General features: G+C 40.5%; 1 protein-coding gene across 7 annotated transcripts in view; it reads right to left on the bottom strand.

The window, feature by feature from the left end:
* The window catches only part of LOC123633144, a 153,384-nt gene that overhangs the window by 97,618 nt on the left and 36,849 nt on the right, over window positions 1–18,917 (bottom strand). For all 7 annotated transcript variants that reach the window (XM_045544145.1, XM_045544146.1, XM_045544143.1 and 4 more), the window contains exons 9-14: window positions 18,420–18,572; window positions 16,947–17,048; window positions 12,058–12,219; window positions 1,516–1,628; window positions 1,018–1,153; window positions 560–763 (exon numbers count right to left, since the gene is read on the bottom strand). In XM_045544145.1, the coding sequence (XP_045400101.1) occupies window positions 560–763; window positions 1,018–1,153; window positions 1,516–1,628; window positions 12,058–12,219; window positions 16,947–17,048; window positions 18,420–18,572 (870 nt within the window). The remainder of the gene's footprint in view (window positions 1–559; window positions 764–1,017; window positions 1,154–1,515; window positions 1,629–12,057; window positions 12,220–16,946; window positions 17,049–18,419; window positions 18,573–18,917) is intronic.

Here is an 18,917-nt window from a genome sequence, read left to right as displayed (position 1 = left end):
CTTTTGTTAGGCAAGGTTGAAAATGTATAGACTTTATATAGAAAAATAATGTTCCACAGACATCAAAAGCACCAAGGAGCAAATAGGTTTGTGGAAGGATAAATGATTTTTTTTTTTATTGTTCAGCTCTTTCAAATCTTCTCTACAGCTGTTTTTTTGTCTACTTGTTTCATTTGGGGCTTAGAAAACAGGCGAGTGGCAAAAAGATCCCTCCAGCAATGCCAAGGAGGGTCTAAGAAGAGCTTCTCTGAAAGGATGTGGATCTCAGGACAGGATAACAGCAATGGCCCCACATGCTCTGAAATAGCTTCCTCCTATTACGGCCTCCAGTGGGGCTTTTAGGGTACTCTCTGCCTCTGTCTTGCTCTCAAGCGGACATTATGGGGGGTTGTGGTTAAAAAGCCATTTCCCCTTTTACTATAATTGTTTTTAAAGACCATTTTCCCCTAAGAAACCCTCCACCTGTTACTTTATCATATTAACTGATTCCAGGTGCTAAGTAGAAGGTGGCTTAGGAGGCAGAATAATGAAGGAAGAGAGTTGTGGCAGAATGGCTCACCTTGTGCTCAGCAGGTGTCCCATGGATGTAGTGGCCAGATCCCAGGCCATGCAAGGTGCCCAAGCCTCCTTTTGCCATATTTACCCAGGAACTATCTTCCATGGTGGGAACCAGGTTCCCTGAAACCAAGGTAAGGCCCGAAGTGTTGATGGTCAGAGTTCGCTCAATGGATCTGAAATAGTTCAGAATTCCTAAGCAGATGCGCTGAAACAAAAAAAGAACAGAGTCAGGACCCTGTCTTTTGCCTAGCCCCACCCTACAGAGAAAAACTCGAGAGCCTCAAGGGTGGCACATCAACCCTACTGTGGAAAAAGGAACATACCACCCCAGAAAGGGGCTGATTTCATGTAAAAAAAAAAAATTAGAACAAAGGGAAAGAGCATAAAAATGCATTGCTACTGGAATAGCAGAAAAGCCCCCTTTCTAGACAACCAGACATTCTGCTGCCATCCACATACCTGCAGTTCCCTGATTCGCAGGTGGCGCAGATACAGAAAGGACAGGTAGGCCCCTCTTGTCAGGACAAGATTCCTATCACTGGGCTCGGGGCCATCATCCAAGCCCAGCAATTGTAGCGCCATTGCATAGTTGTACCTTTAGCAGGCAGGAGAAATTTAAACATGCCTTTCACTTCAAAGTAGTTCAGAAAATTCACATACAAATTGAAGGCATTTTATTTAACTTAAGGGAGTTTCATGATAGCTTCCCTTTAAAAATGTACTGGAGGGAAAATAATTATATGTATAAATATAAAAAGAAATTTCTCTTAGCAATTACTCTCATTTAAAACACAGGTCTAGGGTAATTTAGTTTTCTGACCTGTTTTAACAGTCTTTCATCCTGACTTCAAATATTTTTGCGTTAACATGTAAACCACATATTAATCAGACACTTAGTTTTCCCCACAGTGTTTTAATTCATTTCCTTGAGTCACCAATAAAATGATTTAATTTTACCCTGTCTCTCTTTTCTGCTTGAGAGGCGGAGCAGTGTGTTGGCTGAGACTTATTTGTGCTAGTTCATTTTCATTTCGTTCCATTGAGAGGTCATCATCCTTCATATTTTCATTCTATCAAAAAATTAGCATTAGTTGAATTACATAAACATTTGCAATATTATTAACAAAATCACAGTTGGGTCATTGCAAAAGTAAACCTCATAATTCACAGGATATTTAGATGAATAAGAAGAACATCTTGCTCTATTTCCACCTGACATATGAAAATCTGGGTTTTTACAATAAATTAGGGAAGTCACTGTTTTTACTAAACAAGGCTTTGTTTTATGAAAGTATTCACAGCTTTTATTTTATTTGATTTTATTTTTCACAGCTTTTAAATAGCAGCAGGCCACTCATCTTCCTGACTTTTGCGGGATTCACTTTACAAAAGTTGATACACACATTTATCAAGAATGTATATGCTTGGAACCTTGAACCTCTCTAACCTAGTCTTTTTTTTCCAGTACATTGTGGCGGTACAAATGTTTAGGTTACATACATTGCCCTTGCCCTGTCCGAGTCAGAGCTTCAAGTGTGTCCATTCCTTAGATGGTGCACACAACACCCATTAGGTGTGAATATACCCATTCCCTTCTCCCCCTCCCACCTGCCTGACACCCGATAAATGTTACTGCTATATGCGCACATAAGTGTTGATCAGTTAATACCAATTTGATGGTAAGTACATTTGGGGCTTGTTTTTCCATTCTTGTGAGACTTCACTTAGTAGAATGGGCTCCAGCTCTATCCAGGGTAACACAAGAGGTGCTAGATCACCATTGTTTTGTGGCTGAGTAGTACTCCATGGTATACATATACCACATTTTATTAATACACTCATGTATTGATGGGCACTTGGGTTGTTTCCACATCTTTGCAATTGTGAATTGTGCTGCTATAAACATTCAAGTGCAGATGTCTTTTTTATAGAATGTCTTTTTTTCCTTTGGGTAGATGCCCAGTGATGGGATTACTGGATCAAATGGTAGGTCTACTTTTAACTCTTTGAGGTATCTCCATATTACTTTCCACAAAGGTTGCACCAGTTTGCAGTCCCACCAGCAGTGTATGAGTGTTCCTATCTCTCTGCATCCACACCAACATTTATTGTTTCAGGACTTTTTGATAAAGGCCATTCTCACTGGAGTTAAGTGATATCTCATTGTGGTTTTGATTTGCATTTTCCTGATGATTAGAGATGTTGAACATTTTTTCATGTTTCTTGGCCATTAGTCTGTCTTCTTTTGAAAAATTTCTGTTCATATCCTTTGCCCACTTTTTAATGGGGTTGTTTGATTTTTTTTCTTGCTGTTTTCCTGAGTTCTGTATAGATTGCAGTTATCAGCTCTTTACTGAATGTGTAGCATGCAAATGTATTTTCCCATTCTGTAGGTTGTCTGTTTGCTCTCATGATAGTTTCCTTGGTTGTGCAGAAGCTTTTTAATTTGGTCATGTCCCATTTATTTATTTTTGTTTTTGCTGTGATTGCCCTTGGGGTCTTCTTCATAAATTGTTTTCCTAGGCCAATGTCGATAAGAGTTTTTCCAACATTTTCTTCTAGAATTCTTATAGTTTCATGCCTTAGGTTTAAGTCTGTTATCCACTGTGAGTTGGTTTTTGTGAGAGGTGAAAGGTGTGGATCCTGTTTCAGTCTTCTACATGTGGCTATCCAATTTTCCCAGCACCATTTATTGAATAAGGATTATTTTCCCCAGTGTATGTTTTTGTCTGCTTTGTCAAAGATTAGATGGCTATATGAGGATGGTTTTATATCTGGGTTTTTAGTTCTGTTCCCTTGGTCTATGTCTCTGTTCTTGTGCCAGTACTGTGTCATTTTAGTTACTATAGCCTTTTAGTATAGCTTGAAGTCTGTGTAACCTAGTCTTGTTCTACACTGAGAGAGAGCAATGGATTAAAACTCTCTTTAGTCTTGAGCCTGTTTTCACATTTGTAAAATGGTATGATAATGGAAAATGATAATAAGTTGCTGTGAGAATTAAATGACAGAACGTACATAAAGCCTCTGGCTTAGTGCCTGGCACCTCATAGGTGCTAAAGATGCTAGTTTTCTCCTGTCATGAATTGCAGTGGTCAGTCAGCCCTGTAAGATCTCCCATGGCATTTGTGGTTTACATTTATTTCCAGAGTCATCTTTCCTGAAGCTGAGAAGGATGCAGCCATGCACCCATCCTTCAGGTCCCATGGAAAATGGCCAGGAGAGTAACTTTTGTTTGTGGTCCTGCCATGGCTTTCTGGGCAGCCTCTTCTTTGTTGCCCTCTCTGCCTGTGCCTGGGCTACACTCCATTCTCATAAGCTGTGCCCTTTCGTAGTGGCACTGTGCCCCACAAAAGCATGGAGTGACAATGGCTGAGGTTGGAAACCCTCTCTGAGTTACTTATATTCTAATAGTTGGTTCTTAGAATTCCAAGTTCTTACAGCAGAAACTGATGGTTTTTCCCAATAGCTATTTTCCTCTTTTCCTACAGCAATTGAATATTTATCTTGGCACCTGGCCACACAGATAAAATGACATTTCCAAGCCTCTCTTGCAGGTAGGTGTAGCTATGCGACTGACAGAATTGGAGCAAAAGTGCCATGTTGCAGCTTCTGGGAATTTCCTGGCAGAGGCAGCTTCCCCATCCCCATTCTTCATCCTGCTACTTAGAACATGAACATGACAGCTGGAGCTCCATCTCAGACCCAGGGTTGATCTCAAGTATGGAGGCCACATTTGTTAGAACTTCAGGATAGATGGAGCTGAGCTCCCTGAGGACACCATGGAGCAGAGCTGCCACACCAGCTCTGCACTTCCTACCCTTAGATGATAATATGAGGGGGGAATGTGATATTATCATATATATAGTTTTTGGTCCACGGTTCGTGGCTTATAACTCCCATAGCCCTTTTGCTATAATATACGGGCAACTTAGGCCTCAGAAGCAGGTCTCAGTAAACAGAATATCTCCGTGTCTCTCTCTCTCTCTCTCTCTCTCTCTCTCTCTCACCTCCTGCCCTTCTTTCACCTAAGGTAGGACTCTAACTTGATTGTTGATCATAAGACCTTCATTCCAGGGAGGGTCCTGCCCCATACCCCGGAGGAAGGAATGCTGCACAGAGAGGCCAGGAAGAATCTGAACAGGCAGGTCTTGCTAGGTTTCCCTACTTAGCCTATTAGTATTAAATCTATACCCTTTTTGTCCAGTCATATTTCAACATGGTTGCCCATGCTTCAATCACGCCTATCCAATGAAGTCTCCATAATAGGTCCGAGAGGACAGGGTTCAGTGAGCTTCTGAATAGCTGAACACATGGAGGCCGACGGGAAGGTGAACAAGAGCTCATCCACGTGCTGGGAGGGTAGTGCACCCCAGCTCCACGGGGACGGAAGCTCCTGCAATAGGGACCCTTCCAGACTTTGTCCTTTGTATCTCTTCATCTCACCACTTATTTGTATCTTTTAAAATATCCTTTGTAGTAAACTGGTAAATGTTTTTCCCTTAGTTCTGTGAGCCGCTCTAGCAAACAAATTGAACCCGAAAAGGGGGTGATGGGCACCCGAACTTGAAGGCTTTGGAAATGTCAGATGTTCCTGAGGCCCAGACTTGCAATTGGTAGAAAGGAGGGGGTGGTCTTGTGGGACTGAGCCCTCGACCTGTCGCCAGGCTATGTCCAAGTAGATAGAGTCAGAATTGAATGGGAGGACACCCAGCTAGTGTCCACTGTAGAATTGATTGCTTGCTTGGTGTGGGGGGGCGAAACGCCCAAACATGTGGTCACAGAAGTCATCTTCTGTGTTGATTGTTGTTGTGGTGTGAGAGCAGAGGAAAAACGGTTTGCGTTGGTTTTTCCACACCCAGGGAGAGAGAGAAATTTCCATCTCCTTTAATCCTCGTCATTTTGTTTTACTATGACCAACAGCCAAACCTAATTTTAACTAATACAGTTCTCAAGACTCTAAAGATAGACTACTGGGCTTCATGACAGGCGGTGGGGACGGAAGATCTTGACGGAGGTGTTAGGAAGAATAGGTGAGAAAGTTGTCCAGTCAGGCAACATTAAGCGATTGCCTGTTCTGCCTGTGACCAATTAGCGCCTACCTGTTCTAGGTCAGTGTACACATCAGTGTGTTTCTGTGTAAATGTCCCCCAACCCTAGAACCGGAAAAGACTCTGGAAGGTGACATGGTGCACTATTGTTCCTTAAAACAGAAACTCAAGATCATCATTCCAAAGTGAAGAAAGCTGTTGTTGCTTTTTGAATTTGTAGGAAAATATATACTCTATGAAGGGAGCTGAATTTTAATGATTCCTATGAATTTGGGGTGAGAGGGGTCCCGTGGAGCCTTTTGCCTCCTGGGCCTGTAGAGCTCTTGGGTTGCAGTTCAGCGTTGCCCGACGTGGCCCCAGAAGGGAAGCAATGAGCCACATCCTTTCTCTGATGGGATTGTGACCTTTTTGGCCTCTTCTAAAATTACCCAGAATTACATAGGACAGAGCAGAAAGTGACGTCCAGTTACAGTGGAAGACATTGGAATGAATGACCCAACAAACCACAAAAGTACTGCTGGCTGGCAGATTGCCAGGAAGAAAGGAAGCCGGCACAGAAGGACTGGGGTAAGGACAACGAAGAGGGCCCAGCATCCTCCAGGAAGAGGGAAGCAACCACAGCCCACAAAAGGAAGCTCAGGAAATACCAAAAGCCCAGGAGCGTGTTTCCTAAGGGAACCTGAGACGGTGCAGGTGAACAGAGGGGTGCTCAGAACCCAGGGTGGCAACACCATCTGTGTTCGTCCTTTGTCCCTGGGTAGGTAAATCCTGTGACATTTGCTCTGCCTGTGGCTCTTAGCCAGCATGACCGAGTTCACGTGTTTTGACAGTTTTATGATTTCCACTGATTGCAAATCTCTTTTTTTTTTTTCTGGGAAGTTGGCGGAGGCAGTGGAGTGGGAGGTAGGAGGGGAGAAAGAATTATAGGAAAAGTGAGTCTATTATTTATTCCCCACACCCAAAATGTCTCTACAGTTTACGTGTGTTTATCCACAGGAAGAAAGACTACAAGGGTATATACAAAATATTAACAACACTGTTGTTATTTTGGATGGCTCGATAATGGGTGATTTTTATTTTCTTCCTAGTACTTTCCTATATTTTCCAAATTTTCTATGATAAATACATATCACTACTGTCATCAGGAAAATGTTTGCTTTTAAAAGCAAATGTTCTATTGGATTTGATGAGGAGAACCAGGAAAAAGGTGTTTTCTGTTTCCCTGAACTTCTTGCACACTGGAGCTACTGTGCACAGCCCATTTGTGTGAGAGCACACCTGTGCTCACCGTGTCACATTACCTCTGGAATCGGGGGGAGCAGTGACATAGCCAGGGACACACAGTGCTGTCTCCTTCCCTCCGCGGTGTGGCCAGTGGGGAGCTGCAGAGGAAGGAGTTCTACCGCAGCTCCCTGACCCTGTAGCCGGGAGGCAGTGTCTTGTGCTGCTTCACCACCCCATAACATTAAAGAACAGTGAAAGATTTAAACCATGTCTTTAAAAATACGATGGTCAGTTGTAGTATGTAATGTCTGCATGCAACCATTTTAATAAACATGTGCTTTCTTGGGGAAAGGCACTGGACACAAGCAACTTGACCTAACAGAACCACAGCTCCAGAGGATCCACACAGGCCTACCTGGCCCATCCCATCTTCTGACAGGGACTACAGTTAAATTATTTTTAAATTTTTTCTAGGGAATATAAAAGAATGCAGTCCATTTTGACCAGAATTATCTTTTTCTAGTTATACCCTATCATCAATTAACAATTATAAGAAAATTTGATATTTTTTTCTTTCCTATCCAAAGCCAGATCTCTAATAAATCTGGAATGAGAACTGTGTTTAAAGAAGGGGGGGGCAGCCTTCTGTAGGCATGGTTTCTAAGAGGGGAAAAATGGCCACAACTATCCACAGGGGAGAGTGACTGTGTAATCTGCAGTACACAATAAAACACAATTCAGCCATTTAAAAGAACAAGAGGTATTGTTCTCCAAGACATATTGTTGGGTGAAAAAAGCAAGTTGCAGAAAGGTATCCACATAGTGTGACATATTATCTATATAGAAAACTAAAACAAAATTATCCTACATTATTTTTTATGGACACACATATATGCATAAAAATGCATTGACAAGGCTCAAAGCACTAACAGTGTTTGCCTCTAAGGAGGTGGAATGGGGCCCAGCATGGTGAGAGTAGTCAAAGGGCAATTGAATTTTTCAGTAATGTTTCACTTTTTTACAAGGACAAGACATTATTTATTACTTCTGTAGTTTAAAATTAATTTCTAAAAACAGTAACTTTACCGTGGACAAAGCTGGCAAACACTACCAGCTTAGCCAAACAAGCAAGAGTAACATCACCGCTAATGAGCCATGTTGATGTCTTGTTCTCTTGCTAGGATGTGATGAGAAGGGCATTTAGTCTCTGTGATATTCTTCTTCCCCCAAAACCTGTAACCCCAGTATAACCATAGAAAAAAAAATCAGCCAAACTCAAATTAGGGAATGTTGTACAGGTTACCTGCCTGGTATTCCTAAAGACTGTCAAGGTCATATAAACAAGGGCAGACTGAGAAACTGTCACAGACCAGAGGAGACTGGGGAGGTACGACAATGAAAGACAATGTGGTACCCTGACTAGGATCCTGGGGCAGAAAGAGAACATGGACAGAAAAATTGGTAAAATCCAAATGAAGTCTGGTTTAGTTAACAGTAATGAACCAGTGTTGGTTTCTTAGGCATGACAAACGTGCCACAGTAACGTAAGATGTTAATAATAGGAGAAACTGGGTGAGGGGTATGTGGGAACTCTTTTGTACTATCTTTGCAGCTTTTCTGTTTATTAAAAAAAAACAAACCCCCTAAAGAAAGGTTACTGGCGAATGGCATTCACTGAAAAATGACCAGAAGTTGTTCTGAAGTTGTGCTGGAGTTAGTGATTATATTCTCTCGGAGCTGTCAAAATGGACAGTCTTGTGAGGTTTGTTTTCCTTCATGCAGAAGGCCCTTAAGAAAGTTATTTGTCACGAGGTACTGGTTGCCCCTTGCCAACTTCAGGTTCAGGGCGCTGACCAGCATACAGATGCTAAAATTCGTACTTGACTGCTACATGCTTGCAAAACAGAACTTTAAGATTCATACCCACATTCCTGCAACTCCTCCAAGCTGCCACATTTGTACTTAATTCTAATCGGATCTGACTGGCATTCAACATTCAGAATGTCAGGATGCTACCACTGGGCCCCTGACACAGGGCAGGCTGACACTTGGACAAAGCAGAAATATTCGAAGAGGTCAGTAAGCAACACCCATGGGAAAATGTGAAGAAAAGTGGAAAATGTTGGTTGGGACCTCAGAATTTCCTTCCTTAAACCCAGTGCTGTTTTCTGTTCCCTGCTCAGAAAGCTCCTTTCCAGGCTGTTGGCTTGGCTAGCTCCTTCTCATTCATTAAATTCAACCCAAATCCTTCCCCCTGCCCGGAGATCTTGGCTGACCTCTATCCATGCATTGTCCTCTGCCCCCTGTGGTTTTCGCCATGGCACTCACAAGTTAGAGATAATAGCTTTACTCCTTTTTTCATTTATTTATTGTGTGTTGCTCCCAAGGGCGGGAACTGGGTCTGTTTCATCCCCCAAGCTGACTACAATTCCTGGCACAAGGACAGCATCCATGAATGAGAAACTGGAAAACTTTCACGACAGTAATATGTGGGGTGATTTGTCTCCCCTCAAGCCCCCCCCTCTGGAATCTGAAAAGCTATAGGTATTTTAAGTCTCTTTATGCTCTATTTACCATAATTCAACTTGAAAATGCAGTGCTCATATTCTTCTCCCTTTGGGCAACTCCAAGAACAACATTTATAAGTCAGTAAATAACCAGAGGAAGTGGTTTTCTTTTCTTTCCTTTCTTTCTTTCTTTTTTTTTTTTTTTGCTCTTTAACATTTGGGAAGCTGCATTCAAAACAGACTTTGGCAAAAGCACAGACTACATCCGACTAGCACCTGACTTTCCGTCCCCTCTGCAAGAGCAGAGAGAAAAGCAAGAGGTGCTAGTTCTCCCCTCCACTGCGGGCCTGGGAGAAGGGAAGCAGGAGCCATCCCTACCTCCATTTCTATCACAGCTTCTCACGCTATTGCCCTAACCTGGTGTTTTCTGCCACTCAACACTTGCCTGGTCCATCATCTCCTGTTCTCACTGTGCATCTTCTGCTATTCACTGGCACCGTCATCACACAGAGGTAACCTCCTTTGTCCCCTAAGTGCCCATGGGCACTGCTACAACTCAGTCACCTGCTGGCCAGGCCACACCTTGGACCTTATTTATTGTTTCTCCATTTCAGACATGAAGCTCTTCATCTCTGACTCCTTCAAATCCTGCCTCACTCTTATTTACCTCCTCTCACCCCAGTATGGTCCCCAGGAGTCTAACACCCCCGATTCTCTCACTCAATGAGGAAAACAGATTTGTGTTGCTGGCCGTCAGGTGTTCATACCAGAACTTCCCAGGTACAGGATGATTAGTACATCAGCATCAAGACGTAAACTGCCCAGGATCTTAGAAGCAGAGACATTGTTCAGAGATACCTGAGGCTGGCTCTGCCTTCTCCTCACCTTCTTCTCCTCTACCCCCTACCCCATAAGTTTGGTTCAGGAAACGGGAGAGTCAGATGTTTTTAAATGCCCCCTTGTTAGTATAAGGTCTTCCTGAACAGTGACACATACTCTAGTTTGAAATGGCAATGGGATAGGGAAAACATAGGTATTTCCTCAACTCTGGCAGGATGCTAGCCAAGGATAGTTATCACTGGTAATTTCATGCCCTGTCAGGAAATTCAGGGGCCAGGGAAGTCCATGCTATGATATGTTGCATCTACTCCTGCATTTCTCTTTAGCTCCTCTAGATCCTTGTCCAAACAATTGAAAAGTTATGGAAGGTGTGTGTGCACTTCCAACCAATCCGTAACTCACTGGACCCCTTCAGGTCTCACTTTCCCCCAGGTCCAGCCTGGGGTGATGGACCATGACACTGCTTCTCTCTCCAGCATTCTATTCAACTTCCCCACACCTTTGACTTCATACAATTTTCAGTCACTCTACAATTATCTTTAGAGGTAAAAGTAATAGAATTTATGCAAAATGGGCTCACTACAAATTCATGCCAACTTACTTTAACTGGGGCCCCTTGGCTATGCAGTCACCCGTGTAGTCTCTCACTGACAGCCCTGTGGCCTTCTCCCTAGTGATGCACATCTTGACATGCCTCGCTCACCTTCCACCTCACTCACACAGACAACCTCCACCTCCTCTCTCTGAGACAGCCAGGGCCAGTTAAGGGCACCCAGATCTTACCTTTCTGCACCTGAAAAATCTATGTATCTCCTTCTCCTCAAGGGAAGTGATGTCAATCTCCTTTCTCAAACTTACTCCTCCACCTGGTTTCTTCATCCTACCCCCTCCTCTTCCCCATGGTCACCTGGTTCTCACATTTTCCCTTTCATAGCTTCTATCTCTTCTCTGCTGCTCCTTCCTCTTAGGCTGTAAACGTATTTGGCCTTCCCATCTTAAATGGGAAAATGAAATAAAGCTCTTCTTTTAGAGTGACAAATAACAGCAGATTAGAGCTTAAAAAATGTTCTAGTGCCATTTGTAGAGACAGATATCCACTAGCTTTGCATATAAATGTCCCTTCAACTTCATGCCTATCCTACACAGCAGGACACCTAGCTGGCTTCCTTGCCACCAATCTCTCCCTCTTTCAATCCGACTAACACTCTGTTGCCACATTAACCTTCCTAAAAAACATACCTATGTAAGTATCATTTTCTTACAGGATAAAGAACAAATTTCTTCATCCGGAATTTATGGACATTTTCAACTTTCCCCCCACCAAAACAACAACAACAAAATCTCTCCTCCTTCTCACTATATCTCCACATGAATCTTCCACTCAACCAAACTGGCCTTGAACACATCACATATAACCTCTCCTCTGCACCACTGCTATGCTGCACCCACTAGAATGTTCTCCCTACTTTTCTCTCCACTTCCTTAAGCCCCATGCTTCCTTCAAATCCAGCTCAATTTCCTCTCCTTCAAGATGCTTTCCCCAATGAACCAACACTTTGGGGATCATTTTCCCTCTAAACACTCACAATATTTAATAACTGTCCAACTCCTTGGGTGCTTAGCACTAGAATGTACAGCCTTGCATTGGTATTTACTGGTTTAAGTATCTGTCCTGGTAGGAACACCATCTTATACTGTACCTTTTTATATCCCTCTTTTTAATTAGCACTTAGTCTTTCTTATAATGAAAATAAACCTGGCTAGGTAATAGAGCTTTGGTGGGGAGGGTCTCAGAAGAATTACCAAAGTAAATTCCTAAGGCCTACACACAGGTGGCAAGTGGAACAGAAAGGCATATTGGTTAGTTCTTCCTGTTATACCTGATAGAGGTTGATGTTGCTATAAATATTCTCCCAGATTTGGTCATAGCTGCACTGATGCAAACCCTGGGAAGCCACAAAAGGAGGACGATGTGGAGCCGGCATGACTGTCTTTGCAGCATGAGCTTGGAGCACTTGCATTACTCGCTCAGGGTCAGAAATCTCAGGTAGAACAGAGAGGAGAAGGAATGGTTAGGAGAAGCATATTCCTTTTTTCTCAGCAAGAATTTAGTCACATACACATGAATAAGGAAGAAACTGTAGGTGGGACTTTATTCAATTAAAAAATAAAATTAAAGTTCAGCATCATGATTCCCCAAATATGTTTGTCCATTCAATATTATAAGTATTCAAATATACATAGCAGATCTTTTAAAATTCTGTTACAACTCCCTGAAGACAATAGCAGGTGGCACCCCAACAAGTGCTGTGGCATCACTGAAAAGGTAAACACCCATCAGCTTGGGGGGCAAACTCTGGCAGCTGTTACGAGGCTGCCAGGAGATGGAGGAGGAGGCAGCAGGGGAGTGTAGGGAAAGCACAAGCTTTATAAGGACCCAGACCTGGCTGTATCCCTGCTGGCTTTTCCATGCAGAACAGGGCAGGTCAACCTAACAAAAATACTAATGATGTCTATCCCCAGATTGCTGTGATAATCCCGGCACATAGGAGGAGCTAAGTAAATGTTCTTTCTTCTCTTCTGGAGGTAAAGAATTGAATAACAATCCCAGAATTGAACTTCTACTTCAGTGACAAACATACTACTACATCACTTTAATATCACAAAGAACCTCAAAGATCATTTTTTCCAGACCCTATAAAATCCCAGAGGCATTTTTTCAAGGTATAGAAAAGAATCATCCTAAAATTCATAGGAAATCTCAAGGGACACCAAATAGCCAAAACAATTTTGAAAATGAACAACAAAGTTGGAGGACTCACATGCCCTGAATTCAAAAAATATCAAAGATATAGTAATCAAAACAGTGTGGTACTGGCATAAAGACAGACATATAGACCAATGGACTAGAATAGAGAGTCCAGAAATAAACTCTCACATATATGATCAAGGGTGCCAAGACCACTCAATGGGGAAAGGACAATATATTGAACTTATGATGTTGGGAAAACTAAATATCCACATGCAAAATAATAAAGTTATATCCTCACATTATACCATATAAAAATAAACTCAAAATGCATTAAAGACCTAAATGTAAGACCTAAAACTATAAAAACTCTTAGAAGAAAACAGGGAAAACAATTTATAATATTGGATTTGGTGATGATTTCTTGGATGTGACACTCAAAGCCCAGGCAACAAAAGCAAAAATAGAGAAATGGGACTACATCAAACTTAAAAACTTTTGTGCATCAATGGACACAATTTCAATTAATAGAAATTAAGAGCCAATATAAATGAAGAGTCTTATGAAATGGGAGGAAATATTTGCAAATAAAATATTTGATAAATGGTTAATAAGCAGAATATATAAAGAACTCCTACAACTCACCAACAACAAAACAAACCAGTTAGAAAATGGGCAGAGTCTTTTACAATAAATAAATAGGCAAAGGACTTAAATAGGCATTTCTCTAAAGATGATACACACATGGCCATGAACATATGAAAAGATGCTCAATGTCACTAACCATCAGAGAAATGCAAATCAAAACTACAATGAGATATCACCTCACATCCATAAGGATGGCTACCATTAAAAAAAAAAAACATAAAGTAACAAAGTGTTGGTGAGGATGTGGCAACCTACAAAGAAATTTAACTAAGGAGGTAAAAGATCTCCACAATGAAATCTATAAAACACTGATTAAAGAAATTAAAGAGGATGAAAAAAAAGGAAAGATATCTAATGCTCATAGATTGAAAGAATTAATATTGTTAAAATGACTATAATACCTAAAGCAATCTACAGATTTATTGCAATCCCTATTAAAATACCACTGACATTCTTCACAGAAATAGAAAAACAACCCTAAAATTCTTATGGAACCACAAAAGACTCTAAACAGCCAAAGCAATCTTGAGCAAAAAGAACAAAGCTGGTGGCGTCACACTTCAAAATATACTGCAAAGCTATAGTAACAGTAAGAATGGCTTTTATCAAAAAGTCTCAAAACGACAGATGGTGGCGTGGATGCGGAGAGATAGGAACACTCATATGCTGCTGGTACAACAGCAGTGGTACTGCCGGTACTAGTACAACCACTATGGAAAATAGTATGGAGATACCTCAAAGAAATAAAAGTAGACCTATCATTTGAACCAGCAATCCCACTACTAGGTATTTACCCAAAGGAAAAAAGGACATTTTATAAAAAAGACACTTGCACTCGAATGTTTATAGCAACACAATTCACAATTGCAAAGATGTGGAAACCACCCATCAATACATGAGTGGATTAATAAAATGTGCTATATATACACCATGGACTATTAGCCACATAAAAAATGGTGAACTAATAACTTTTTTAAAAACTGTGATGGACCTGGAGACCATCCTTTTAAATGAAGTATCACAAGAATGGATAAACAAACACTACATGTACTCACTACTAAATTGGAACTAATTGATCAATACTCATGTACAGATACAGTAGTAAAATTCAATGGAAATCAAACAGGTGGGGGGGGCAGAGGGGATGGGTAAATTCACACCTACCAGGTACAATGAACACTATCTGGGTGATGAATACACTTATAGCTTTGACTCAAACTGTATAAAAGCAATTCATGTAACCAAAACGTTCATATCCCCTTAATATTCTGAAATTTTATAAAAGACTATAGTAACTAAAATAGCATGATATTGGCATAAAAGCAGGCACATAGACCAAAGGAACAGAATATAGAACTCAGAAATAAATCCACACATTTACAGCCAACTGATTTTTGACAATGGCACCAAGAACATACATTGGAGAAAGCAGAGTCTCTTCCATGAATGGTGCTGAGTAAATTGAATATCCATTTGCAAAAGAATGGAACTAGATCCCTACTTCTCACCATACACAAAAATTAACTCAAAATGAATTAAAGATTTAAATATAAGACCCTAAACTACAAAACTACTAGAAGAAAACATATGGGAAACACTTCAGAATGTTGGTCTTAGAAAAGATTTTATGGATACACTTTCAAAATCACAGGCAATAAAGGCAAAAATAGACAAATGACGTTATATCAAACTAAAAAGCTTTTGAATAGCAAAGAAAAAAATCAACAGAGTGAAGAGACAACCTGCAGAATGGGAGAAAATATCTGTGAATCTGACAAGAGATTAATATCCAGATATACAAGGATCTCAAACAACTCAACAACAAAAAAATACAAATAATCTGATTTTTAAATGGGCAAAGGATCTGAATAGACATTTCTCAAAAGAAGATACACAATGGCCAACAAATATGCAAAAAAATCCTCAACATCACTAATCACCAGGGGAATGCAACTCAAAATCACAATGAGATATCATCTCACCCCAATTAGAATGGCTATTAAAAAGACAAAAAACAACAAATTCTGGCAAGGATGCAGAGAAAAAGGAACTCTTATACACTGTTGGAATGTAAATTAACATAGCCATTATGGAGAACAGCATGGAAGTTTCTCAAAAATCTAAAATTAGAACTACCATATGATCCAGCAATCTCACTGCTGGGTACAAATCAAAAGGAAAGGAAATCATCAGTATATCAAAGAGACATCTGCACTCCCATGTTCCTTCCTGCCCTATTCACGATATCCAAGATAGAGAATCAACCTAAGTATCTATCAGCAGATAAATGGATAATGTGGTATACATACATAATGGAATACTATTCAGCGATAGAAAAGAATGAAATCTTGTCATTTGCAGCAACACTGGTGAGCCTGGAGGACGTTATGTTAAGTGAAATAAGCCAGACACAGGAAGACAAATACCACATATTCTTACTCATATGTAGAAGCTAAAAAGATCTCATAGAAGTAGAGAGTATAATAGTGGTTTCTAAGGCTGGGAAGGGAAGGGGAGAGAGGGGAATAGCGAGAGGTTGGTTAAAGCATACAAAATTACAGCTAGATAGAGGAAATAAGTTCTAGTGTTCTATAGCACTGTATGGTGACTATAGTTAATAACAATTTATTTTATATTTCCAAATAGCTAGAAGAAAGGCTTTTTGAATGTTTCTAGCATAAAAATGATAAATGTTTGAGATGATGGGTATGCTGATTATCTTGATTTGATCATTATGCATTGTATGTATCAAAATATCACTCTGTACCCCATAAGTATGTAAAATTATGATATGTCGATTAAAAATTTTAAAAAGACTACATGATGAGTGCCAGGCGCACTGTCTGGAGAATGAGAACGGACACGCTTGGGACTCTGACTCGGGGGGATGGGCAGGACATGGACAATGTATATGACCTGAACTTATGTACCCCCATGATGAGCTGAAATAAAAAAAAAAAAAAAATCAAAAAACAAAAAAACAAAGGGTCAACTTCTCTGAAGCAAAGGAAATATAGCAATCAATAGAAATCAGTGTATAAAAAAAAAAAATTTTAAAAAGATCATTTAGTGCAATATTCTTGTTTCACAGATGAGGAAACTAAGGCTCAAGGAGGTTATATGACTAGATCAATTTTATACAGAGACTTGGTATTAATGCTTGACTAAAATCCAGTTCTTTGGACAATTTTTTATTCTCTACTGAAAGCTAACAGCATGTTTAAAGTTTGGCAATTAAATTAGGAAGTTCCCAATAAAGCCTTCATAGTGAATCCATGCAAACATTTTTAAAAAGGGAAAGAAAATTCCATTTTTTTTTTGAGAATGATTTTAGCAAGAATCTTATCTACAAGGAAATGGTTATTTTCTTACCTTCAAAAACTTTCCTTGGAGTTGCATTAATACATCTATTCTTCTCCGTTCTTTTAGTTTGGTCAAAAGCTTCTTTTGCCATGGATCACATTTTGGCTTGATCTAGTGGACAAATAAGTTCACTCATAGTTACAACATAACAGAATGGTTCTAATAAAAGTCGCAGGCAAAGAGATTTAAGGACCTTCTGAAATGGGATCTGGCCTCAGTGCTAGGGCATGTGAGGTCTTGGAATGGGTCTTCATGAGTTCAAAAATCCCATGGAGGGGGCCAGCAGCAGCATTTCCTGTTGGTGCCTGGCCTGTGAGAGGTAGTAGATCCATCTGAGATGACACTACACCGTTCATGAACAGGTGAATTCAATATTTGCAATTTTGCCTTTTCTCTAACATTTGTGACCTCAAAATCAATACCAGAGGAGCTTTCATAGTCATTCGTAGGTATGCGCAGAGTGGTGAGAATTTGAGTCGCCCAATGGGCATGTTCCCAGCTAAGTTTGAACAAGGCAACACGCTGCCTTCTTGTCTCTGCTTGCATACTATAAATAAGGGTCCTTTCTGTGGTCTAGTTAGTGCCACATTTTTCACATTTTTGTGCTTTTTGGTGGTGATTTCACTGTTGAAAACAGTCCCCAAGTCTAAAGCTGAAGTGCTGTCTAATGTTCCTAAGCATAAGAAGGCTGTGGTAAACTTTGTGGAGAAAATACATGTGTTAGATAAGCTTTGTTTATAGCCATTTGCCACGAGTTCAATGTTAATGAAGCAACTATATACATTAACTAAGATATCTAAAAAGAAACATGAAACAAAATTATGTATTGATCAATGTCCCCATGACCAAAGGCTCGCAGGAACCTAACCCTATTTCCCCTGGGGGTAACAATTCAGTATTCACTAAATCAGTGTTCATGGTGACTTTCTAGAACACAACTCCTTTGAATAATGAGAACTGACTGTACTTAGCACTACCTAAAATCATCTTATTTAATCTGCTTACTTGTGTATTTTTTGTGAATTGTGTATCTCCAAGACCAAGGGCCGTACTGGACACACAGTATATACCAAATAAATAGCTTTTGACTAAAAAGTTGGATTTATACAAGTCAATTACACCTTTGTGTGTTAACCTTTGTTCTTGCCAAGTATCTGATCTAACAACCATCAGGGAGTTTGGACTCAGTAGAGCGGGGTACAGGTGTCTGGGAACCTTCCAGAGAGGTGAATCAGCGTGGCTAACTTCAACACAGAGCCAAGGCAGGCAAAGGGCTGGGAGATCCTGGTACACAAGGCCAGGTTCTCTGAGTTGCCTCCCCTGAGGACAGGTAGGCATCCCCTCTTGGTCCTGGAGGACAGTTTGCAGAGGGCACTGAGGAGGGGGACAACAGGGGCCAGACAGACCTGGTGCTGCCAGGTTGGCTGGCCTAGTTGGACGACACTTCATGACACTGCTCACATCACTGACAGGCCTCCTTACCTTTATAAAGGAAATCCAGTTAGCTGTCTTCTTCAGGGTTATAGCAGGTCCTGCCAAACCCAAATTCTCCGCTTTAGCTATCCCAGTCTCGTAGTCTGGAAATGTTTGCATTCTCTGTTGTTCTGTGAAGACGGCTTGAAATTTTTGGGAAACCTAAACAGGATTAAGAAAAGAGAAGTGGAACCCAGAAAAAAAGTCTCATATTGTAGCCAATTTCAAAAACAGCCACTGATTATATTTGAAATAGCCCTGGAGTCAAACTGATTTATAAAACACGACTGTGATTGTGATAGGACCTTAAATGAGCATACGTGGGTGGCACATATGCTCAGTCAGCTCATTTCCATAATTGTCTGTGTTACTTATTCTGAAATATATTAACATATTTATTTGTATGTATTTTTAGCTGGAATCTAAATATAAGTGGAAAGCAAATTATCCAACTTTGGAAATACATTCATTTTTTTCTGATCATTTGGATAAACTAGAAAATTTAAG

Source organism: Lemur catta, chromosome 2 (genome assembly GCF_020740605.2).
Source record: "Lemur catta isolate mLemCat1 chromosome 2, mLemCat1.pri, whole genome shotgun sequence".
Lineage (NCBI taxonomy): Eukaryota > Metazoa > Chordata > Mammalia > Primates > Lemuridae > Lemur > Lemur catta.
The sequence above is the reverse complement of the archived record's forward strand: the minus strand, read 5'-3'. Positions and strand labels throughout refer to the sequence as shown.